The 22805-nt window shown below is 51.8% G+C and overlaps 2 protein-coding genes across 2 annotated transcripts; both read right to left on the bottom strand.

The window, feature by feature from the left end:
* Positions 1 to 5517: 5517 nt before the first annotated feature.
* LOC122154143 lies at positions 5518 to 8365 on the bottom strand. The gene is made up of 5 exons (XM_042800737.1): positions 7652 to 8365; positions 7363 to 7506; positions 6945 to 7106; positions 6673 to 6762; positions 5518 to 6291 (listed from the first exon to the last, which is right to left on the bottom strand). Exons 1-5 carry the CDS (start codon positions 7889 to 7891, stop codon positions 5518 to 5520), a joined length of 1410 nt encoding a protein of 469 aa, XP_042656671.1. The 5' UTR covers positions 7892 to 8365.
* Positions 8366 to 16336: 7971 nt separating this feature from the next.
* LOC122154142 lies at positions 16337 to 18941 on the bottom strand. Its single transcript, XM_042800736.1, has 5 exons — positions 18702 to 18941; positions 18415 to 18471; positions 17996 to 18157; positions 17724 to 17813; positions 16337 to 17344 (listed from the first exon to the last, which is right to left on the bottom strand). Exons 1-5 carry the CDS (start codon positions 18939 to 18941, stop codon positions 16337 to 16339), a joined length of 1557 nt encoding a protein of 518 aa, XP_042656670.1.
* Positions 18942 to 22805: the final 3864 nt, after the last annotated feature.

Here is a 22805-nt window from a genome sequence, read left to right as displayed (position 1 = left end):
TGAAGGGCAGACAGTGGTATGATACTCCGGGAGACTCGTGGTCCTTTGGCACTCCTCAAATCAGAAGATTAGCTGAAATGTCCTGGACCGAAGTGTGCCTGTTGCAAGTGGCGCCTGCCTTGCCCCCTTCCAAGATAACTAATGTGAAACCCTCCCCGTTGCCGTTAGGGGCCCGAGAAGGGATAGCCCCCGTGACTGAGGATCTTAAACAATGGGGAATCTTAATGTTTACTCACTCCCCGTATAATTCCCCAGTGTGGCCAGTGCGTATACCGAACGGGAAGTGGAGACTGATGGTAGATCATCGTCGACTCAGTGCTAATACTGGCCCCTTGATGGCAGCAGTGCCTAATATAGCTGAACTAATCTCACAAATTCAGGAACAAGCTCACCAGGTGATGGCCACGATTGATGTCAAAGATATGTTTTTCATGGTTCCCCTGCAGGAAGGGGACCGTGATCGTTTTGCCTTCACATGGGAGGGACAACAATGTACCTTCACTCACCTCCCTCAGGGCTGTAAACATGCTCCCACGTTAGCACATCGTGCTTTGGCCTCAGAATTAGACCAAATTCCTCTGGAATCAGGAGTTAGAGTCTATCAGTGTATTGATGAAGCTTTGATAGGAGGGGACGAAGCTATTCCAGTCCAGGTAACACAGAAAAAGACGGTACAACACTTAGAGTCTCTGGGACTCCAGATAGCCAAGGAGAAAACAGAAGCTGCTGCGGATGAGGTGAAATTTTTAGATAGGGTGGGAAGGAGGGTCAGTTTGTATCTCACCGGACACCCTGTCAGTACTAGATCAGGTAAAGATTCCAGAAAAGAAAAGGGAGCTGCGGCACGCCTTGGGTTTATTGCTCTTTTGGAGAAAACACATCTGAGACTTTGCGATAACTGCACGGCTCTTACACAATCTGCTGCGAAAAGGAGCAGCTTGGGAATGGACTCTTGTACGTGATGAAGCATTACTGCTTTTAGTGTTTGAAGCAAGTGCTCACCAGGCTTTGGGTCCTACCCACCCCACTGACCCTGTCCAGGTTGAATGGGGGTTTGCACGCTCGGGATTATCAATTCATTGTTGGCAAAAGGGACCAGAAGGTCCTATCCAAGCAATTGGATTTTACCCCAGGAGCTTTAAGGATGCTGAGAAGCAATATTGCGGGTGGGAAAAGGGATTCTTGGTTGTGAGCTTAGCTCTTAGAGAAGCGGAGTAATGGGATAGTGGAACGGACTAACAGGCTCTTAAAGCAATTGCTGAAACCTCACGAGCCACGCTGAGGGGAATGCCTTTGGGATGTGGTTAACCAGGTCAATGATCGCTGCGGGGTAAACGGATGACCCCGCCTAAATGCCTTTTGCCCTAAAGCCCCGACTTTAACCCCAAAGCCCCAGACTCTCGGTGCTCCTGAAGGAACGGTTTTCTCTCCTGGGCAGCCAGTGCTGGTAGAACTGCCACTAGAGGAGCCGTCCCTCTCATACTCACTGAACCCCTTAACAGGTATGCCTGGAAGGCAAAGGATGCCTGTGAAAAAACTCACAAAATCAACTCTAGGTGGATTGTTCCCTCCTTTTAACCCGAGAAGCTAATTTTGTTTTTTCATTATTTTAGGAAGAAGAAAACAAGGGAGCAAACCCAGACAGGCGCATGGCCAAAGTCTGTGTTATCTGCGGTTGTGTTGTTTTACGAACTTCTCTGTAAGGGTGAGGAAGGGCCAACCCCTCCCCCTCCCTCCGACCCACACAATCCCCTTGAAGATAATGAATTTATTTTGTTAGCAGAAACGGTGAGTAAAACTTTTAATTTGAGTCACTTTGCAGGGGACCTTTAGGGCTGTCAAGTTGGCCGTGGACCTCCACACCCCTCACTGCAGCACAAATTGTAAGCAATTATAGTGAAACCGATAGCACCGCCTGAGACAATGATGAGACATGACCAATCCAATTTCCTGCGGTGCGTAGACGTTGCCTAAACCGCGAGGAGGGAGGGTTAATGTGGGGAAAAGCAAGTGTCAGTGGGCACTTACGCATAAATTGATTAACAAGGATAGTGGCATTCGTGTATGGATGTGGGTTAATGAAGCTGGGCGCAATAAAGGATTTGGAGGATTTTGGTCAAATGAAAATGAAAGCCTTGTTGCTCCAGGGCCCGATGGCCGGAGTTTTATCCAAAACTGTGAGTGAGAAAACACCACAGGTGCCTGGTATTGTACCATCCAGATGAAAGGCTATCAAAGAAGTAGAAGCAATACCTTTTTTAGCCCTTTGGGAAATGATAATGCGACTTATTCCCAGAACCCAAAGCCCCAGTTGGACCGTTTGCTAGCAGTGCCAAAGCCAAAAAGGGACAGTATTGGATTTGTGGACATACTGCCTAGAAACAACTGCCAGCAAACTGGTCAGGAATTTGTCACGTTGGGATCATCTGGCCTCTATTTTTAATTCTTCCAAAACCAGGTGGTTCCCAACTGGGCATAAGGCTATACGATACCTTAGGTGACAAAGGTGTTGCTCGCAATAAGCGATCTCTTGAGGCTGATATTTTTGCGGGACGCAAAAGTGGGGGGAAAACGAGTGGCCTCCCGAGAGAATAATAGAACATTGCGGGCTGGCCACTTGGAATCCCAATGACCGGATAGCAGGGGCAAGGGAACCAATTTATAATCTGAATCGCATAATTCGGTTGCGAGCGGTTCCGGAGATTATTACCAGCAAAAGCACCAGTGCTATAGATCTTTTGAATCAACAATCTCAACAGATGCACACCGCAATCCTGCAACACCGCATGGTTTTGGATTGTTTCTTGGCCAAAAAGGGAGGGGTATGTGGAAAATGAAATGTTTGTAACTGTTGTCTGGAAAGCAGTGATGTAGGTGAAGTGGTTCTTCAGTTAACCATGGACATTCGGAAAATAGCCCACGTCCCCACTCAAATATGGAACGGTTGGAATGGTGAATTATGGTCTTGCTTACCGCGGACTCCAGGGGTGAAACAACTTTTATTTCAGCTGTTGTGCAGGCTAGCAGCTGCAGTGCTTTTACCCTGCATTATACCATGCCTGGTACGGTTAATCCAGAGCGTTGTGAGCAACATGCAAGCAATTGCTGTGACTTCGTCTGACGGAACAAATCAGGTTAGATTTGTGAAACAAGACAAGCATGAAACCATCCAAATCGTATGAGTTGTAGCTTTTGCTTTTTACTTCTTTTTTTCCTTTCCCCTCCCTCCTCTTTCTCTTTCTCTTTTCTTCCCTTGTTCTATACCACCCTCGAGTGTTGGCAATCTTGAGCCACGGGGTGGAGAAATTGGTGGACACAGACAGAAATTGATTACCTTTGCCTAACTTTGGGGTAGAAGATTCTATACCCAGACTGCACATGCACCTTAGGCAAAAGGGGGGTGTGGAAATCGATTTTCTTGCTGCACGTGCCATTCCAGACCCCGGCGGAGCAAAGCAATGGATGTGCAGACCATGAGGGCCTAAACTACATGGCATCGAGGCAAAAGTGTGGAATGCATGCCTGCAATAACCTGAATTTTTTATATGACCTTAACCTTCCAAATATTTGCTCTAAAAGTCCTTTTGACAGTGGGTTTTGCCCTTATAAATGCCCACCCTGTAATAATCCACGTAAACAATCTCTCCCCTTTTCTTCTGATGCCACCGAACCTTAAAAAAAAAAAAAAAAAAAGTCGGTTTATAGCACACTCTGGTTTTATAAAGTTTGTTAAACATGTTATACTTGTTGCCAGTTGTTAACTAGATGATATTGGTGACGGTGTTTATACAGTTAATTCCTTGCGCATACGTCTTTCTTTCACTTCACAGCAAAATCACCAATACCACCACTGCCATAGCAACGGAGCTACCTCACCCCGCGCAGGCGCCCAGACCGGGGATCAGAAACCACCTCCCAGTGACAGAGTTGGGCATGCGCACCACTGCTAGTGGTAGGTGGGGTTACGGGAATGAAATAGGGACGAGGGCTGAGAGTAGGGGCTTTCTTCTCCACATCATCACCGCTCTGCTTCTCCTCGCCACCATCATTGCTTCACAGGCACCTCTCACTTTTGCTCTACGGACCCATCTTCTAACCATACTGTTGGGCATCATTTGCGTGGCGGTAGATATCACAAGAAACTATTTACCCTTTTGAGCCTTAATCCTGTTGCCGAGAATACGAGCGGAACCCTGCTCTGGTCTCTGAGCGGCTTGCAACACCCCAGCATCGGAAAACTTTCTCCCCCTCGTACTCGGCTCCAGCCAGTCCGGAGGGGTAACGAGGAGAACAGGAGTTCCCCGGAGCTCCAGGAAAGGCAAGGGAGGGCTCTGGGTGGCACGCGAGGGCACGCGGCGGGCTGAGGCAGGTGCCCCGAGGCACGCAAAGGGCTGGGGCTGGGCACTGAAAGGCACACGAGGAGTCCTGAGCCGCACCAGGGGGCACACGGAGGGCCCTAGGGGGCCTGCAAAGGGAAATGGAGGGCTGTGGGGCACCAAAAAGCAAACGGCGCAACCTCAGTTGCCCCAGAAAGGGTCGTGGCGGGGGGCCTGAGGGGAAATGGAAAGGCCTTGAGAGAGGCCTTGAGGAGGCCACGGGACGGCCTGGCTTGAATGAAGGTAGGCTGTCCTGGTTCGGGCTGGAATAGAGTTCCTGTTTGGTTTTGGTAGCTGGAGGAGTGCTGGTGGCACACTGAGAGTTCAGGGACTCTCCAGCTCCGCGTGCCCCGCCTGTGTGCAGGCACGCAAGAAGCAGGGAGGGAACACAGCTGGAGCCCTGGGCCCGGACTGGCCGATACTCCATGTCATGTGACGTTATGCTCACCCTATAAAGGAAGGAATGGGCGGGAAGGTGCACGCTCTCCTTTCTGGGATGGCTCCTGTGGCATCTTTGTGTTTCGGGATCGCTAGCCGGGAAGGGGCAGGGTGTCGGTCGGCGGGTGATGAACAATTAATTGCATTGCACATTACCCGTTTCTACTGTCATATTATTTTATTACAATTCCGCTTATTAAGCAGTTTTTATCTCAACCGCGATTCTCCCTTTGCCCCTCCAATTCCCTCCCATTCCCAAGTGGGGGTGGGTAGGCGAGTGACTGCGTGGTGTTTCGCTGCCGACCAGGCTCAAACCACGACATAGGCACAAGGCGAGCACTCGGGAGTCAACTCTTTATTGGAAGCACAAGGCTGTAAGGTCCGTCTTTGCTGCCTGCTGGAGTTGCCCAGGGGCTCTCCAGCTCTCTTGGCCACACACCTGCTGAGGCCATTGTCCGCAAGTCTCCCAACTAACGCCCTTGTTTGTACATGGGCTGCTGGGGCTTGCCTTGGACGAGCTCAATGTTCACCAATCTGTGCCGTGCTCCTGTCTGGACAGGGGGCTTCAGAGCCGCCAGAGGGACGGGCTGCCTGGGAAAGGGTGGGCCCAAGGAGGGAAGGGCGTCCTCAGCGGGATAGCTCTCCTTTCCATCTCGTTGGAGCCAGGGGGTTGCGACAGGCCTTCCAAAATTCAATTTCAGTGTCAGTGCAGGCCAGGTGCACACGTCCACACTAATACAGTGTCAACGCTGTCATCAGGTATGGTCCTTGGAGCCAAAGATGTGGCTAAGGCTGTTGGCATTGGCTTCATTTCTAATTTCTTTTTCCCCGTTCCAAGCACCTCAGGGACAACGGTTCTACCATAGCCAGTCCGCTCTGCATGGCGCTGCTGAACTCTCGAGATGGCACGTTGGATGCTTTCCCTGACAATCGTGTGGCAGAGTTGCGAGACTTCAGCAGCGGCTGCATTTGGCAGCGGTGGTAACACAGGCAACTTTGCTCCCTTGCTGGCTTCCAGGCTCTGCTGTTCAGATGCTCCGGGGAATCCTTCTCCTTCTTCCAGGTGCAGCCTTGAGAAAGGCGTCTGGGATGGCTGTGGCTCTCTCTTAGGGAGATTCACCGTCTCCAACACTTGCTGCACTGCAGTCTCAGACAGCTCTTCAAGCTTCTGGGCTCCTCCTGCAGTTTGCTGTTCAAATGCAGCTTCGAACACACCATTTGCAAGGATGCCTGGCGGAATCCTCTCGGAGTCAGCGTCACTACTGAGCCTCCGGGGCGGCTTGGCACCTTCCTCTCCCTGCTCAGGTTGGGAGCACGTTTGGCGCCGTGATCTCAGGGAGACTTTTCTGCTCCTGGGTTGAGGTGGGCAAGATGTTTTTCGAGGCTGCAGCAGCCGCTCTGCCAGGCGAGAAGTGTCCACAGCTCCCGGCACCTTGGGGGCATCCTTTAATTCGGGCAGGTGCTGCTGAAGCCTTCCCTGAAAGGGGACGACACCGGGTCACTGTGGCTCGCTGCAGCCGGACGAGCGCTCAGGGCCCGGCGTGCTGAGGCTTCACGCGGGCCCAGGCCAGCGCTCCGCTTCAGCCACGCGACGAGGGCCGAAGAGAAGGGCTTCTTCCCTCAGGACGCCGCACGCTTGCCACCCACGACCTTCCTGCCCATGCCCACCCCAGCACCCTGCGTGAGCTCAGCTCCGAGCCGGGCAGTGCCTTTTCCCCGCCACCCCAACGCCCGGCCCACCAGCAGCACGGCCCTCACCTCTGCTGCACTGACCGCCTCCCCGAGATGCAGCCAGCACAGCCCCAGCCCTGGGCAGCATGCCGCTCGTGTTTGTCCACTAACACTCTGCTTTGCCTACCTCTGCTTGCCTGGACATTTTCTTTGCCTCCAGCTTGAGAGTGCTCAGATATTGCCTGTACTCATTGAACTCTTTGAGATTGCAAATCACCTAGGGAGCAACGAGAGGAGAAATCAGCCATGCACTCTCAAGCCAGCTACGCAGAGCGCCTCCCCGAAGCAGCCCGAACCTGGTGGGCGAGAAGGTGCCCCCTCTGAACCCACTCCCTCTTTGCTCGGGGAAGACCACTTGGGGGGAACCGGTTTGATCAACCTGACGATGTCAAAACCTACTTTGCCATCGCTGGTGACATAACCGGCCCTCTTCAGGCTCCTAAAGTTATGACTGCGCCTGTGGTACGCCTCCAGATGTGGGTCGTGCAGGCAGTTGTACTCCGTGCTCAAGAGGCGACAGTATGGATCTCCCAGGTTAAAAGTACAGGAGGGCCGGTGAAGCTGGAAGAGAGATGTTGCCGAGTCAGAATGGGGCAAGAGAGTGTTCTTGGGAGGGAGGGATGCTCTTGCGAGCTCCTCAGGCACACGGGGTGGCACTTCCAGTCCTCCGAGCTATAGCCTAATCCCTGGAGTCCTTCCCACCCAGAGGAAAGGTCTCCCTACTACAGAGACTCTGCAACAGAGAAGTAACCCTGCGCCTAGATGCTCTGTCTGGTGGCAGAAAGAGCTCTTTTCTACCCCTTTCTACTTCCTTTACCTTTTCCCCCAGCTTTCCCCTGCTGAAGAGAGGCCTGGAGCCGCGTGGCACAGGGATCTTGACCCCGAGTGGGAGGTCCAGCAGCTCAGGGTCCAGCAGCCTGGGACGTCCTCCTCTTTCCAGGTGCTGTCTTCTGTGCCCGAGCTAAGGAAACAGAGACACTCAGCTGCTAGATGAACAACAAGCCTCCCGCACAGCTGTGGAAGACAAGGCACATCCGAGGCCCCAGAGCAGCCCCGCCATGCCCCGGGCTGCCTGGCTGAGCCCTCTCCATGGGCCCGCTGCTCACCTCTCCCCTCTCTCCCCGGGTGTTCAGCCGTGCCTCTGCCTTTCGGACGCCAGCAGCGCGACGATGTTCCATGGCTCCTTCCAAGAGCTCTCCTGGCGCTGCGACCCTGCGCTGTCTCCTCTTGTTGCAGAGGCACCCAGCTGCTGCCGCTTCAGCCGGTCTCCCAGCCAGCGGCTCTATATATAGCGGCTCGCTGGCAGTCTGGCTGATGCGCATCATGGTGTTGTCACATTGCTGCATTGTGACATCACCGCTTTGCCACTCGACGTGATGTTGTATGACAGTTGCCGTGTAACCGCCGGACTGGTGTGCACCCGCCCGGGTGGGGGTCCCGCCTGGAGGCCCCTCTGGCCAGGCCTGTGGGCCGGCCGCTCTTGCTGACCCGGCCTTGAGAGGTCACCTCCCCCGGCCCCTTCCCACCTCAACGGCTCTGCCATTCTGAGCAGCAAAGCAGGCGTCCTCGCCAGCCGGCAAGAGACGCCAGCAACCGCCACACCAACGATGCTCACGTTTGGCGCGGCGTTATCCCCTTTGTCTTTTCAGAAGAAGCTCCCTGGAAAAACTTTAATATGAAACATAAGGCAGGACGCAAAAGGAATACAGTGGTGGACCTGGTTGTCAAATCTATTTCTTTCTCCTGCCCCATGTCAGAGACTGTGCTGGTTTGTTTTCCTTGACGTTACTGGAGCAAAATCACCAATACCACCAGTGCCATAGCAACGGAGCTACCTCAGCCCCCGCACCCGCCCAGACCGGGGGTCGGAAATCACCTAAATCTCCTGGTTTGGAAACCACCTCCCAGCAACGGAGTTGGGCATGCGCACCACTGCTAGTGGTAGGTGGGGTTACGGGAATAAAACAGAGAGGAGGGCTGAGAGCAGGGACTTTCTTCCCCGCACCATTACTGCTCTGCTTCTCCTTGCCACCGCCATCGCTTCTCCTCGCCACCATCATTGCTTCACGGGTGCCTCTCACCTTTGCTCTACAGACCCATTTTCTAACCAGACTGCCGGCCGTCAGTTGCGTGGTGGTAGCTATTGAAAGGAACCCTTTCCCCTTCCTCTTTCTCCCTTTCTCCCTTTCTCCCTTTCTCCCATTCTCCCATTCTCCCATTCTCCATTTCTCTCTTACTCTCTTTCTCTCTTTCTTCTCCTTTTGCACTTGTGACAGGCAAATAAAGTTCTGCAGCACTTGACTCCGTTTTGATTCTTAATTCTGTTCCTGGGAATACAAGCGGAACCTCGCTCCGGTCTCTGACCGGTTTGCGACACTGTAATTGGCATCACGGACAGGATTCTCAGAGAAACGGGAAATGCCCAGTTACTTTATCCGGGGTTTCTGTGAGTGTGTGGCTGAGGCGTACTTTGGTAGGAAAGTAACTTTTTAAGGTGTGTCCTCCTGAGAGTGATAGAGGGGGAATTGTGAATTTAAGGTGTGACCCTCTCAGGACGAAATAACCCCCCTTTGGTGAAATGGGTGCTTGCACACTTGTTGATGTTCCTGACCATTCTTCACTGAACGAATGGAATGTGGATGTAGATAAACCAATGGCTTTTTGGGAACCTATCGTGCTCGCCCGTCTCCCCAAGGGCGAGAATGGGTGAAAAATCATTGGTTCCGGCCACAGAGTATAGTGGATAGGATCAGGGTAGTGCAGGAGTCTACAGTTAGGCGTGGGAAGGGAGAAGCCATAATTTGTGCTGTTTTGGGAGCAAGTTTGACAGCGGCCATAGAGGATAGGAGGCAGAAACTGTGTCAAGATAATACTGTGGTAGACTCTCTGGAAAGAACACTTGCATCGCTACGAGAGCAGTTAAAGAGACCAAGCAGGTGTTAGAGGAGGAAAGAACCCAAAATTCTGTACTAAAGAACGCATTGAGAGACGAATTGTGGAAAGAAAGCGACTCGTTTGGAGGGGTAGAGAGGTGGAGGCAAAGTTAGAAGTCCCCAGGGGGCTTGCAGAAAGCAGAGGGCACGGTAGGAAATCTTCCTCATATGCACCCCGTAGTTAAGACGGAGTATTTGCATGACGCAGATGATGACCATCCCCAAATTGTTACTAAAGAGGTTCCGTTTACAGAGACTGAATTAAAGAAGGATTTTGCAAGGTCTCCAGAGGAATCAGAAACAGCGTATTGGGCCGTAGGGCTGAACCCTGTGGAGAGGGGAGAGCCCCTAGCTACAACAGGTACGGTGGATCAACTGGTAGAAAGTGTGCAAAAGGCGGCTTGTTTGCAGATGATGTATGATAGAGAACTTAAACCTAACCAGGGCTCTCCGATGGTGATGCCTGTGGATCCAGAACGGACAACTCCTCTAACCCGAGTGTGACAATTTACAAATACCCAAATGAAATAGCTTGAATTTTAGAATCTGATCTTGAATTTTGGTTATGTGGGTGATACAGAGTTATAGTAGCTATGAGAACAGAAGGTACGTTAAGTTCTGAGGCATGAGCAACTAGTATCGTGCTTGCCTCGATTACTGTGGAAATAGCTATGGACTTTGAATTAAAACAAGGGGTGCCAGGAAAAACTGGCCTTGGCTTGGGAGATCAGCCAAAGGATGAAATGAGCACGCGCACGGATGGAGGTCAGCCGGCGGACACAGTGAGGAAGACTATCGGCGACCACCAGAGGACGCCCGTCCAACATAACCACGCATGGATTAGAGGCATTTGCATATGATAATGATTTCCAGGAAATAACAAGAGTATGCTAATCACTACTCTCCCCCCAGTCTATTCAAATCAATCAGTAAAGATGACCGATGATTTCTGTAGAATAGGAATACGGGTAAGGTGAGGTAAGCGAAAGCCAATCATTAGTAGGTCAAATTAAACTTTATGAATTTTGTTGATCTCACGTGAACCATGACTCTGCTGAAAAAGTGTGTAACTATGTTGTACTTTGTACCTGTTGGTGAACACATCTGTGGTAGAGCTATCCCCCCTGTTCCCCAGCACTGGAATAAAGGAGTGCCTGTTTATCTACTTTGTGTAGATCAGTTCTATTGGCGATTGCAACCGCTAACAATAGGGCCACGGAAGAAACCAGTAACTTTTTTCATTGATACAGGGGCACAAATCACCACACTGATGTGGACTGAGGCAGAGCAATGTGGAATTCCCACTTCATCTAAAAACCTAACCGCTCTAGATGTTTTGGGGGAAACCCGATCGGTATCTGTGGTCTTGGAAACATCGTGGTTGCCCGGGGAGGAAGACTCAGTTAACACCAAGGCTGCAGTAGGCCCGTTCCCAACAAATGTCTTGGGCGTAGAGGTATTGAAGGGCAGACAGTGGTATGATACTCCGGGAGACTCGTGGTCCTTTGGCACTCCTCAAATCAGAAGATTAGCTGAAATGTCCTGGACCGAAGTGTGCCTGTTGCAAGTGGCGCCTGCCTTGCCCCCTTCCAAGATAACTAATGTGAAACCCTCCCCGTTGCCGTTAGGGGCCCGAGAAGGGATAGCCCCCGTGACTGAGGATCTTAAACAATGGGGAATCTTAATGTTTACTCACTCCCCGTATAATTCCCCAGTGTGGCCAGTGCGTATACCGAACGGGAAGTGGAGACTGATGGTAGATCATCGTCGACTCAGTGCTAATACTGGCCCCTTGATGGCAGCAGTGCCTAATATAGCTGAACTAATCTCACAAATTCAGGAACAAGCTCACCAGGTGATGGCCACGATTGATGTCAAAGATATGTTTTTCATGGTTCCCCTGCAGGAAGGGGACCGTGATCGTTTTGCCTTCACATGGGAGGGACAACAATGTACCTTCACTCACCTCCCTCAGGGCTGTAAACATGCTCCCACGTTAGCACATCGTGCTTTGGCCTCAGAATTAGACCAAATTCCTCTGGAATCAGGAGTTAGAGTCTATCAGTGTATTGATGAAGCTTTGATAGGAGGGGACGAAGCTATTCCAGTCCAGGTAACACAGAAAAAGACGGTACAACACTTAGAGTCTCTGGGACTCCAGATAGCCAAGGAGAAAACAGAAGCTGCTGCGGATGAGGTGAAATTTTTAGGGATAGGGTGGGAAGGAGGGTCAGTTTGTATCTCACCGGACACCCTGTCAGTACTAGATCAGGTAAAGATTCCAGAAAAGAAAAGGGAGCTGCGGCACGCCTTGGGTTTATTGCTCTTTTGGAGAAAACACATCTGAGACTTTGCGATAACTGCACGGCTCTTACACAATCTGCTGCGAAAAGGAGCAGCTTGGGAATGGACTCTTGTACGTGATGAAGCATTACTGCTTTTAGTGTTTGAAGCAAGTGCTCACCAGGCTTTGGGTCCTACCCACCCCACTGACCCTGTCCAGGTTGAATGGGGGTTTGCACGCTCGGGATTATCAATTCATTGTTGGCAAAAGGGACCAGAAGGTCCTATCCAAGCAATTGGATTTTACCCCAGGAGCTTTAAGGATGCTGAGAAGCAATATTGCGGGTGGGAAAAGGGATTCTTGGTTGTGAGCTTAGCTCTTAGAGAAGCGGAGTAATGGGATAGTGGAACGGACTAACAGGCTCTTAAAGCAATTGCTGAAACCTCACGAGCCACGCTGAGGGGAATGCCTTTGGGATGTGGTTAACCAGGTCAATGATCGCTGCGGGGTAAACGGATGACCCCGCCTAAATGCCTTTTGCCCTAAAGCCCCGACTTTAACCCCAAAGCCCCAGACTCTCGGTGCTCCTGAAGGAACGGTTTTCTCTCCTGGGCAGCCAGTGCTGGTAGAACTGCCAACTAGAGGAGCCGTCCCTCTCATACTCACTGAACCCCTTAACAGGTATGCCTGGAAGGCAAAGGATGCCTGTGAAAAAACTCACAAAATCAACTCTAGGTGGATTGTTCCCTCCTTTTAACCCGAGAAGCTAATTTTGTTTTTTCATTATTTTAGGAAGAAGAAAACAAGGGAGCAAACCCAGACAGGCGCATGGCCAAAGTCTGTGTTATCTGCGGTTGTGTTGTTTTACGAACTTCTCTGTAAGGGTGAGGAAGGGCCAACCCCTCCCCCCTCCGACCCACACAATCCCCTTGAAGATAATGAATTTATTTTGTTAGCAGAAACGGTGAGTAAAACTTTTAATTTGAGTCACTTTGCAGGGGACCTTTAGGGCTGTCAAGTTGGCCGTGGACCTCCACACCCCTCACTGCAGCACAAATTGTAAGCAATTATAGTGAAACCGATAGCACCGCCTGAGACAATGATGAGACATGACCAATCCAATTTCCTGCGGTGCGTAGACGTTGCCTAAACCGCGCCCGAGGAGGAGGGTTAATGTGGGGAAAAGCAAGTGTCAGTGGGCACTTACGCATAAATTGATTAACAAGGATAGTGGCATTCGTGTATGGATGTGGGTTAATGAAGCTGGGCGCAATAAAGGATTTGGAGGATTTTGGTCAAATGAAAACGAAAGCCTTGTTGCTCCAGGGCCCGATGGCCGGAGTTTTATCCAAAACTGTGAGTGAGAAAACACCACAGGTGCCTGGTATTGTACCATCCAGATGAAAGGCTATCAAAGAAGTAGAAGCAATACCTTTTTTAGCCCTTTGGGAAATGATAATGCGACTTATTCCCAGAACCCAAAGACCCCAGTTGGACCGTTTGCTAGCAGTGCCAAAGCCAAAAAGGGACAGTATTGGATTTGTGGACATACTGCCTAGAAACAACTGCCAGCAAACTGGTCAGGAATTTGTCACGTTGGGATCATCTGGCCTCTATTTTTAATTCTTCCAAAACCAGGTGGTTCCCAACTGGGCATAAGGCTATACGATACCTTAGGTGACAAAGGTGTTGCTCGCAATAAGCGATCTCTTGAGGCTGATATTTTTGCGGGACGCAAAAGTGGGGGGAAAACGAGTGGCCTCCCGAGAGAATAATAGAACATTGCGGGCTGGCCACTTGGAATCCCAATGACCGGATAGCAGGGGCAAGGGAACCAATTTATAATCTGAATCGCATAATTCGGTTGCGAGCGGTTCCGGAGATTATTACCAGCAAAAGCACCAGTGCTATAGATCTTTTGAATCAACAATCTCAACAGATGCACACCGCAATCCTGCAACACCGCATGGTTTTGGATTGTTTCTTGGCCAAAAAGGGAGGGGTATGTGGAAAATGAAATGTTTGTAACTGTTGTCTGGAAAGCAGTGATGTAGGTGAAGTGGTTCTTCAGTTAACCATGGACATTCGGAAAATAGCCCACGTCCCCACTCAAATATGGAACGGTTGGAATGGTGAATTATGGTCTTGCTTACCGCGGACTCCAGGGGTGAAACAACTTTTATTTCAGCTGTTGTGCAGGCTAGCAGCTGCAGTGCTTTTACCCTGCATTATACCATGCCTGGTACGGTTAATCCAGAGCGTTGTGAGCAACATGCAAGCAATTGCTGTGACTTCGTCTGACGGAACAAATCAGGTTAGATTTGTGAAACAAGACAAGCATGAAACCATCCAAATCGTATGAGTTGTAGCTTTTGCTTTTTACTTCTTTTTTTCCTTTCCCCTCCTCCTCCTCCTCTTTCTCTTTCTCTTTTTCTTCCCTTGTTCTATACCACCCTCGAGTGTTGGCAATCTTGAGCCACGGGGTGGAGAAATTGGTGGACACAGACAGAAATTGATTACTTTGCCTAACTTTGGGGTAGAAGATTCTATACCCAGACTGCACATGCACCTTAGGCAAAAGGGGGTGTGGAAATCGATTTTCTTGCTGCACGTGCCATTCCAGACCCCGGCGGAGCAAAGCAATGGATGTGCAGACCATGAGGGCCTAAACTACATGGCATCGAGGCAAAAGTGTGGAATGCATGCCTGCAATAACCTGAATTTTTTATATGACCTTAACCTTCCAAATATTTGCTCTAAAAGTCCTTTTGACAGTGGTGTTTTGCCCTTATAAATGCCCACCCTGTAATAATCCACGTAAACAATCTCTCCCCTTTTCTTCTGATGCCACCGAACCTTAAAAAAAAAAAAAAAAAAGTCGGTTTATAGCACACTCTGGTTTTATAAAGTTTGTTAAACATGTTATACTTGTTGCCAGTTGTTAACTAGATGATATTGGTGACGGTGTTTATACAGTTAATTCCTTGCGCACTACCTCTTTCCTTCTCACTTTCTCCTTCTACCATCACAGAAAATCCTCCGTGAGACAGCACTGTCGAGTCACGGGGTGCTGTCAGAGACTGTATCGCTTTGTTTGCCTCGACATTGCTGGAGCAAAATCACCAATACCACCACTGCCATAGCAACGGAGCTACCTCACCCCCGCGCAGGCGCCCAGACCGGGGATCAGAAACCACCTCCCAGTGACAGAGTTGGGCATGCGCACCACTGCTAGTGGTAGGTGGGGTTACGGGAATGAAATAGGGACGAGGGCTGAGAGTAGGGGCTTTCTTCTCCACATCATCACCGCTCTGCTTCTCCTCGCCACCATCATTGCTTCACAGGCACCTCTCACTTTTGCTCTACGGACCCATCTTCTAACCATACTGTTGGGCATCATTTGCGTGGCGGTAGATATCACAAGAAACTATTTACCCTTTTGAGCCTTAATCCTGTTGCCGAGAATACGAGCGGAACCCTGCTCTGGTCTCTGAGCGGCTTGCAACACCCCAGCATCGGAAAACTTTCTCCCCCTCGTACTCGGCTCCAGCCAGTCCGGAGGGGTAACGAGGAGAACAGGAGTTCCCCGGAGCTCCAGGAAAGGCAAGGGAGGGCTCTGGGTGGCACGCGAGGGCACGCGGCGGGCTGAGGCAGGTGCCCCGAGGCACGCAAAGGGCTGGGGCTGGGCACTGAAAGGCACACGAGGAGTCCTGAGCCGCACCAGGGGGCACACGGAGGGCCCTAGGGGGCCTGCAAAGGGAAATGGAGGGCTGTGGGGGCACCAAAAAGCAAACGGCGCAACCTCAGTTGCCCCAGAAAGGGTCGTGGCGGGGGGCCTGAGGGGAAATGGAAAGGCCTTGAGAGAGGCCTTGAGGAGGCCACGGGACGGCCTGGCTTGAATGAAGGTAGGCTGTCCTGGTTCGGGCTGGAATAGAGTTCCTGTTTGGTTTTGGTAGCTGGAGGAGTGCTGGTGGCACACTGAGAGTTCAGGGACTCTCCAGCTCCGCGTGCCCCGCCTGTGTGCAGGCACGCAAGAAGCAGGGAGGGAACACAGCTGGAGCCCTGGGCCCGGACTGGCCGATACTCCATGTCATGTGACGTTATGCTCACCCTATAAAGGAAGGAATGGGCGGGAAGGTGCACGCTCTCCTTTCTGGGATGGCTCCTGTGGCATCTTTGTGTTTCGGGATCGCTAGCCGGGAAGGGGCAGGGTGTCGGTCGGCGGGTGATGAACAATTAATTGCATTGCACATTACCCGTTTCTACTGTCACCATATTATTTTATTACAATTCCGCTTATTAAGCAGTTTTTATCTCAACCGCGATTCTCCCTTTGCCCCTCCAATTCCCTCCCCATTCCCAAGTGGGGGTGGGTAGGCGAGTGACTGCGTGGTGTTTCGCTGCCGACCAGGCTCAAACCACGACATAGGCACAAGGCGAGCACTCGGGAGTCAACTCTTTATTGGAAGCACAAGGCTGTAAGGTCCGTCTTTGCTGCCTGCTGGAGTTGCCCAGGGGCTCTCCAGCTCTCTTGGCCACACACCTGCTGAGGCCATTGTCCGCAAGTCTCCCAACTAACGCCCTTGTTTGTACATGGGCTGCTGGGGCTTGCCTTGGACGAGCTCAATGTTCACCAATCTGTGCCGTGCTCCTGTCTGGACAGGGGGCTTCAGAGCCGCCAGAGGGACGGGCTGCCTGGGAAAGGGTGGGCCCAAGGAGGGAAGGGCGTCCTCAGCGGGATAGCTCTCCTTTCCATCTCGTTGGAGCCAGGGGGTTGCGACAGGCCTTCCAAAATTCAATTTCAGTGTCAGTGCAGGCCCAGGTGCACACGTCCACACTAATACAGTGTCAACGCTGTCATCAGGTATGGTCCTTGGAGCCAAAGATGTGGCTAAGGCTGTTGGCATTGGCTTCATTTCTAATTTCTTTTTCCCCGTTCCAAGCACCTCAGGGACAACGGTTCTACCATAGCCAGTCCGCTCTGCATGGCGCTGCTGAACTCTCGAGATGGCACGTTGGATGCTTTCCCTGACAATCGTGTGGCAGAGTTGCGAGACTTCAGCAGCGGCTGCATTTGGCAGCGGTGGTAACACAGGCAACTTTGCTCCCTTGCTGGCTTCCAGGCTCTGCTGTTCAGATGCTCCGGGGAATCCTTCTCCTTCTTCCAGGTGCAGCCTTGAGAAAGGCGTCTGGGATGGCTGTGGCTCTCTCTTAGGGAGATTCACCGTCTCCAACACTTGCTGCACTGCAGTCTCAGACAGCTCTTCAAGCTTCTGGGCTCCTCCTGCAGTTTGCTGTTCAAATGCAGCTTCGAACACACCATTTGCAAGGATGCCTGGCGGAATCCTCTCGGAGTCAGCGTCACTACTGAGCCTCCGGGGCGGCTTGGCACCTTCCTCTCCCTGCTCAGGTTGGGAGCACGTTTGGCGCCGTGATCTCAGGGAGACTTTTCTGCTCCTGGGTTGAGGTGGGCAAGATGTTTTTCGAGGCTGCAGCAGCCGCTCTGCCAGGCGAGAAGTGTCCACAGCTCCCGGCACCTTGGGGGCATCCTTTAATTCGGGCAGGTGCTGCTGAAGCCTTCCCTGAAAGGGGACGACACCGGGTCACTGTGGCTCGCTGCAGCCCGGACGAGCGCTCAGGGCCCGGCGTGCTGAGGCTTCACGCGGGCCCAGGCCAGCGCTCCGCTTCAGCCACGCGACGAGGGCCGAAGAGAAGGGCTTCTTCCCTCAGGACGCCGCACGCTTGCCACCCACGACCTTCCTGCCCATGCCCACCCCAGCCCTGCGTGAGCTCAGCTCCGAGCCGGGCAGTGCCTTTCCCCGCCACCCCAACGCCCGGCCCACCAGCAGCACGGCCCTCACCTCTGCTGCACTGACCGCCTCCCCGAGATGCAGCCAGCACAGCCCCAGCCCTGGGCAGCATGCCGCTCGTGTTTGTCCACTAACACTCTGCTTTGCCTACCTCTGCTTGCCTGGACATTTTCTTTGCCTCCAGCTTGAGAGTGCTCAGATATTGCCTGTACTCATTGAACTCTTTGAGATTGCAAATCACCTAGGGAGCAACGAGAGGAGAAATCAGCCATGCACTCTCAAGCCAGCTACGCAGAGCGCCTCCCCGAAGCAGCCCGAACCTGGTGGGCGAGAAGGTGCCCCCTCTGAACCCACTCCCTCTTTGCTCGGGGAAGACCACTTGGGGGGAACCGGTTTGATCAACCTGACGATGTCAAAACCTACTTTGCCATCGCTGGTGACATAACCGGCCCTCTTCAGGCTCCTAAAGTTATGACTGCGCCTGTGGTACGCCTCCAGATGTGGGTCGTGCAGGCAGTTGTACTCCGTGCTCAAGAGGCGACAGTATGGATCTCCCAGGTTAAAAGTACAGGAGGGCCGGTGAAGCTGGAAGAGAGATGTTGCCGAGTCAGAATGGGGCAAGAGAGTGTTCTTGGGAGGGAGGGATGCTCTTGCGAGCTCCTCAGGCACACGGGGTGGCACTTCCAGTCCTCCGAGCTATAGCCTAATCCCTGGAGTCCTTCCCACCCAGAGGAAAGGTCTCCCTACTACAGAGACTCTGCAACAGAGAAGTAACCCTGCGCCTAGATGCTCTGTCTGGTGGCAGAAGAGAGCTCTTTTCTACCCCTTTCTACTTCCTTTACCTTTTCCCCCAGCTTTCCCCTGCTGAAGAGAGGCCTGGAGCCGCGTGGCACAGGGATCTTGACCCGAGTGGGAGGTCCAGCAGCTCAGGGTCCAGCAGCCTGGGACGTCCTCCTCTTTCCAGGTGCTGTCTTCTGTGCCCGAGCTAAGGAAACAGAGACACTCAGCTGCTAGATGAACAACAAGCCTCCCGCACAGCTGTGGAAGACAAGGCACATCCGAGGCCCCAGAGCAGCCCCGCCATGCCCCGGGCTGCCTGGCTGAGCCCTCTCCATGGGCCGCTGCTCACCTCTCCCCTCTCTCCCCGGGTGTTCAGCCGTGCCTCTGCCTTTCGGACGCCAGCAGCGCGACGATGTTCCATGGCTCCTTCCAAGAGCTCTCCTGGCGCTGCGACCCTGCGCTGTCTCCTCTTGTTGCAGAGGCACCCAGCTGCTGCCGCTTCAGCCGGTCTCCCAGCCAGCGGCTCTATATATAGCGGCTCGCTGGCAGTCTGGCTGATGCGCATCATGGTGTTGTCACATTGCTGCATTGTGACATCACCGCTTTGCCACTCGACGTGATGTTGTATGACAGTTGCCGTGTAACCGCCGGACTGGTGTGCACCCGCCCGGGTGGGGGTCCCGCCTGGAGGCCCCTCTGGCCAGGCCTGTGGGCCGGCCGCTCTTGCTGACCCGGCCTTGAGAGGTCACCTCCCCCGGCCCCTTCCCACCTCAACGGCTCTGCCATTCTGAGCAGCAAAGCAGGCGTCCTCGCCAGCCGGCAAGAGACGCCAGCAACCGCCACACCAACGATGCTCACGTTTGGCGCGGCGTTATCCCCTTTGTCTTTTCAGAAGAAGCTCCCTGGAAAAACTTTAATATGAAACATAAGGCAGGACGCAAAAGGAATACAGTGGTGGACCTGGTTGTCAAATCTATTTCTTTCTCCTGCCCCATGTCAGAGACTGTGCTGGTTTGTTTTCCTTGACGTTACTGGAGCAAAATCACCAATACCACCAGTGCCATAGCAACGGAGCTACCTCAGCCCCCGCGCACCCGCCCAGACCGGGGGTCGGAAATCACCTAAATCTCCTGGTTTGGAAACCACTCCCAGCAACGGAGTTGGGCATGCGCACCACTGCTAGTGGTAGGTGGGGTTACGGGAATAAAACAGAGAGGAGGGCTGAGAGCAGGGACTTTCTTCCCCGCACCATTACTGCTCTGCTTCTCCTTGCCACCGCCATCGCTTCTCCTCGCCACCATCATTGCTTCACGGTGCCTCTCACCTTTGCTCTACAGACCCATTTTCTAACCAGACTGCCGGCCGTCAGTTGCGTGGTGGTAGCTATTGAAAGGAACCCTTTCCCCTTCCTCTTTCTCCTTTCTCCCTTTCTCCCTTTCTCCCATTCTCCCATTCTCCATTCTCTCTTACTCTCTTTCTCTTTTCTTCTCCTTTTGCACTTGTGACAGGCAAATAAAGTTCTGCAGCACTTGACTCCGTTTGATTCTTAATTCTGTTCCTGGGAATACAAGCGGAACCTCGCTCCGGTCTCTGACCGGTTTGCGACACTGTAATTGGCATCACGGACAGGATTCTCAGAGAAACGGGAAATGCCCAGTTACTTTATCCGGGGTTTCTGTGAGTGTGTGGCTGAGGCGTACTTTGGTAGGAAAGTAACTTTTTAAGGTGTGTCCTCCTGAGAGTGATAGAGGGGGAATTGTGAATTTAAGGTGTGACCCTCTCAGGACGAAATAACCCCCCTTTGGTGAAATGGGTGCTTGCACACTGTTGATGTTCCTGACCATTCTTCACTGAACGAATGGAATGTGGATGTAGATAAACCAATGGCTTTTTGGGAACCTATCGTGCTCGCCCGTCTCCCCAAGGGCGAGAATGGGTGAAAAATCATTGGTTCCGGCCACAGAGTATAGTGGATAGGATCAGGGTAGTGCAGGAGTCTACAGTTAGGCGTGGAAGGGAGAAGCCATAATTTGTGCTGTTTTGGGAGCAAGTTTGACAGCGGCCATAGAGGATAGGAGGCAGAAACTGTGTCAAGATAATACTGTGGTAGACTCTCTGGAAAAGAACACTTGCATCGCTACGAGAGCAGTTAAAAGAGACCAAGCAGGTGTTAGAGAGGAAAGAACCCAAAATTCTGTACTAAAGAACGCATTGAGAGACGAATTGTGGAAAGAAAGCGACTCGTTTGGAGGGGTAGAGAGGTGAGGCAAAGTTAGAAGTCCCCAGGGGGGCTTGCAGAAAGCAGAGGGCACGGTAGGAAATCTTCCCATATGCACCCCGTAGTTTTAAGACGGAGTATTTGCATGACGCAGATGATGACCATCCCCAAATTGTTACTAAAGAGGTTCCGTTTACAGAGACTGAATTAAAGAAGGATTTTGCAAGGTCTCCAGAGGAATCAGAAACAGCGTATTGGGCCGTAGGGCTGAACCCTGTGGAGAGGGAGAGCCCCTAGCTACAACAGGTACGGTGGATCAACTGGTAGAAAGTGTGCAAAAGGCGGTTGTTTGCAGATGTGGTATGATAGAGAACTTAAACCTAACCAGGGCTCTCCGATGGTGATGCCTGTGGATCCAGAACGGACAACTCCTCTAACCGAGTGTGACAATTTACAAATACCCAAATGAAATAGCTTGAATTTTAGAATCTGATCTTGAATTTTGGTTATGTGGGTGATACAGAGTTATAGTAGCTATGAGAAAGAAGGTACGTTAAGTTCTGAGGCATGAGCAACTAGTATCGTGCTTGCCTCGATTACTGTGGAAATAGCTATGGACTTTGAATTAAAACAAGGGGTGCCAGAAAAACTGGCCTTGGCTTGGGAGATCAGCCAAAGGATGAAATGAGCACGCGCACGGATGGAGGTCAGCCGGCGGACACAGTGAGGAAGACTATCGGCGACCACCAGAGAGACGTCCAAAACTAACCACGCATGGATTAGAGGCATTTGCATATGATAATGATTTCCAGGAAATAACAAGAGTATGCTAATCACTACTCTCCCCCAGTCTATTCAAATCAATCAGTAAAGATGACCGATGATTTCTGTAGAATAGGAATACGGGTAAGGTGAGGTAAGCGAAAGCCAATCATTAGTAGGGTCAAATTAAACTTTATGAATTTGTTGATCTCACGTGAACCATGACTCTGCTGAAAAAGTGTGTAACTATGTTGTACTTTGTACCTGTTGGTGAACACATCTGTGGTAGAGCTATCCCCCCTGTTCCCCAGCACTGGAATAAAGGAGTGCCTGTTTATCTACTTTGTGTAGATCAGTTCTATTGGCGATTGCAACCGCTAACAATAGGGCCACGGAAGAAACCAGTAACTTTTTCATTGATACAGGGGCACAAATCACCACACTGATGTGGACTGAGGCAGAGCAATGTGGAATTCCCACTTCATCTAAAAACCTAACCGCTCTAGATGTTTTGGGGGAAACCCGATCGGTATCTGTGGTCTTGGAAACATCGTGGTTCCGGGGAGGAAGACTCAGTTAACACCAAGGCTGCAGTAGGCCCGTTCCAACAAATGTCTTGGGCGTAGAGGTATTGAAGGGCAGACAGTGGTATGATACTCCGGGAGACTCGTGGTCCTTTGGCACTCCTCAAATCAGAAGATTAGCTGAAATGTCCTGGACCGAAAGTGTGCCTGTTGCAAGTGGCGCCTGCCTTGCCCCCTTCCAAGATAACTAATGTGAAACCCTCCCCGTTGCCGTTAGGGGCCCGAGAAGGGATAGCCCCGTGACTGAGGATCTTAAACAATGGGGAATCTTAATGTTTACTCACTCCCCGTATAATTCCCCAGTGTGGCCAGTGCGTATACCGAACGGGAAGTGGAGACTGATGGTAGATCATCGTCGACTCAGTGCTAATACTGGCCCCTTGATGGCAGCAGTGCCTAATATAGCTGAACTAATCTCACAAATTCAGGAACAAGCTCACCAGGTGATGGCCACGATTGATGTCAAAGATATGTTTTCATGGTTCCCCTGCAGGAAGGGGACCGTGATCGTTTTGCCTTCACATGGGAGGGACAACAATGTACCTTCACTCACCTCCCTCAGGGCTGTAAACATGCTCCCACGTTAGCACATCGTGCTTTGGCCTCAGAATTAGACCAAATTCCTCTGGAATCAGGAGTTAGAGTATCAGTGTATTGATGAAGCTTTGATAGGAGGGGACGAAGCTATCCAGTCCAGGTAACACAGAAAAGACGGTACAAACACTTAGTCTCTGGGACTCCAGATAGCCAAGGAGAAAACAGAAGCTGCTGCGGATGAGGTGAAATTTTTAGGGATAGGGTGGGAAGGGGGTCAGTTTGTATCTCACCGGACACCCTGTCAGTACTAGATCAGGTAAAGATTCCAGAAAAGAAAAGGGAGCTGCGGCAC

Source organism: Tyto alba, unplaced genomic scaffold, assembly GCF_018691265.1.
Source record: "Tyto alba isolate M040663 unplaced genomic scaffold, T.alba_DEE_v4.0 Super-Scaffold_33, whole genome shotgun sequence".
Classification (NCBI taxonomy): Eukaryota; Metazoa; Chordata; class Aves; order Strigiformes; family Tytonidae; genus Tyto; species Tyto alba.
Note: the sequence above shows the minus strand (reverse complement) of the source record. Positions and strands in the feature narration are given on the sequence as shown.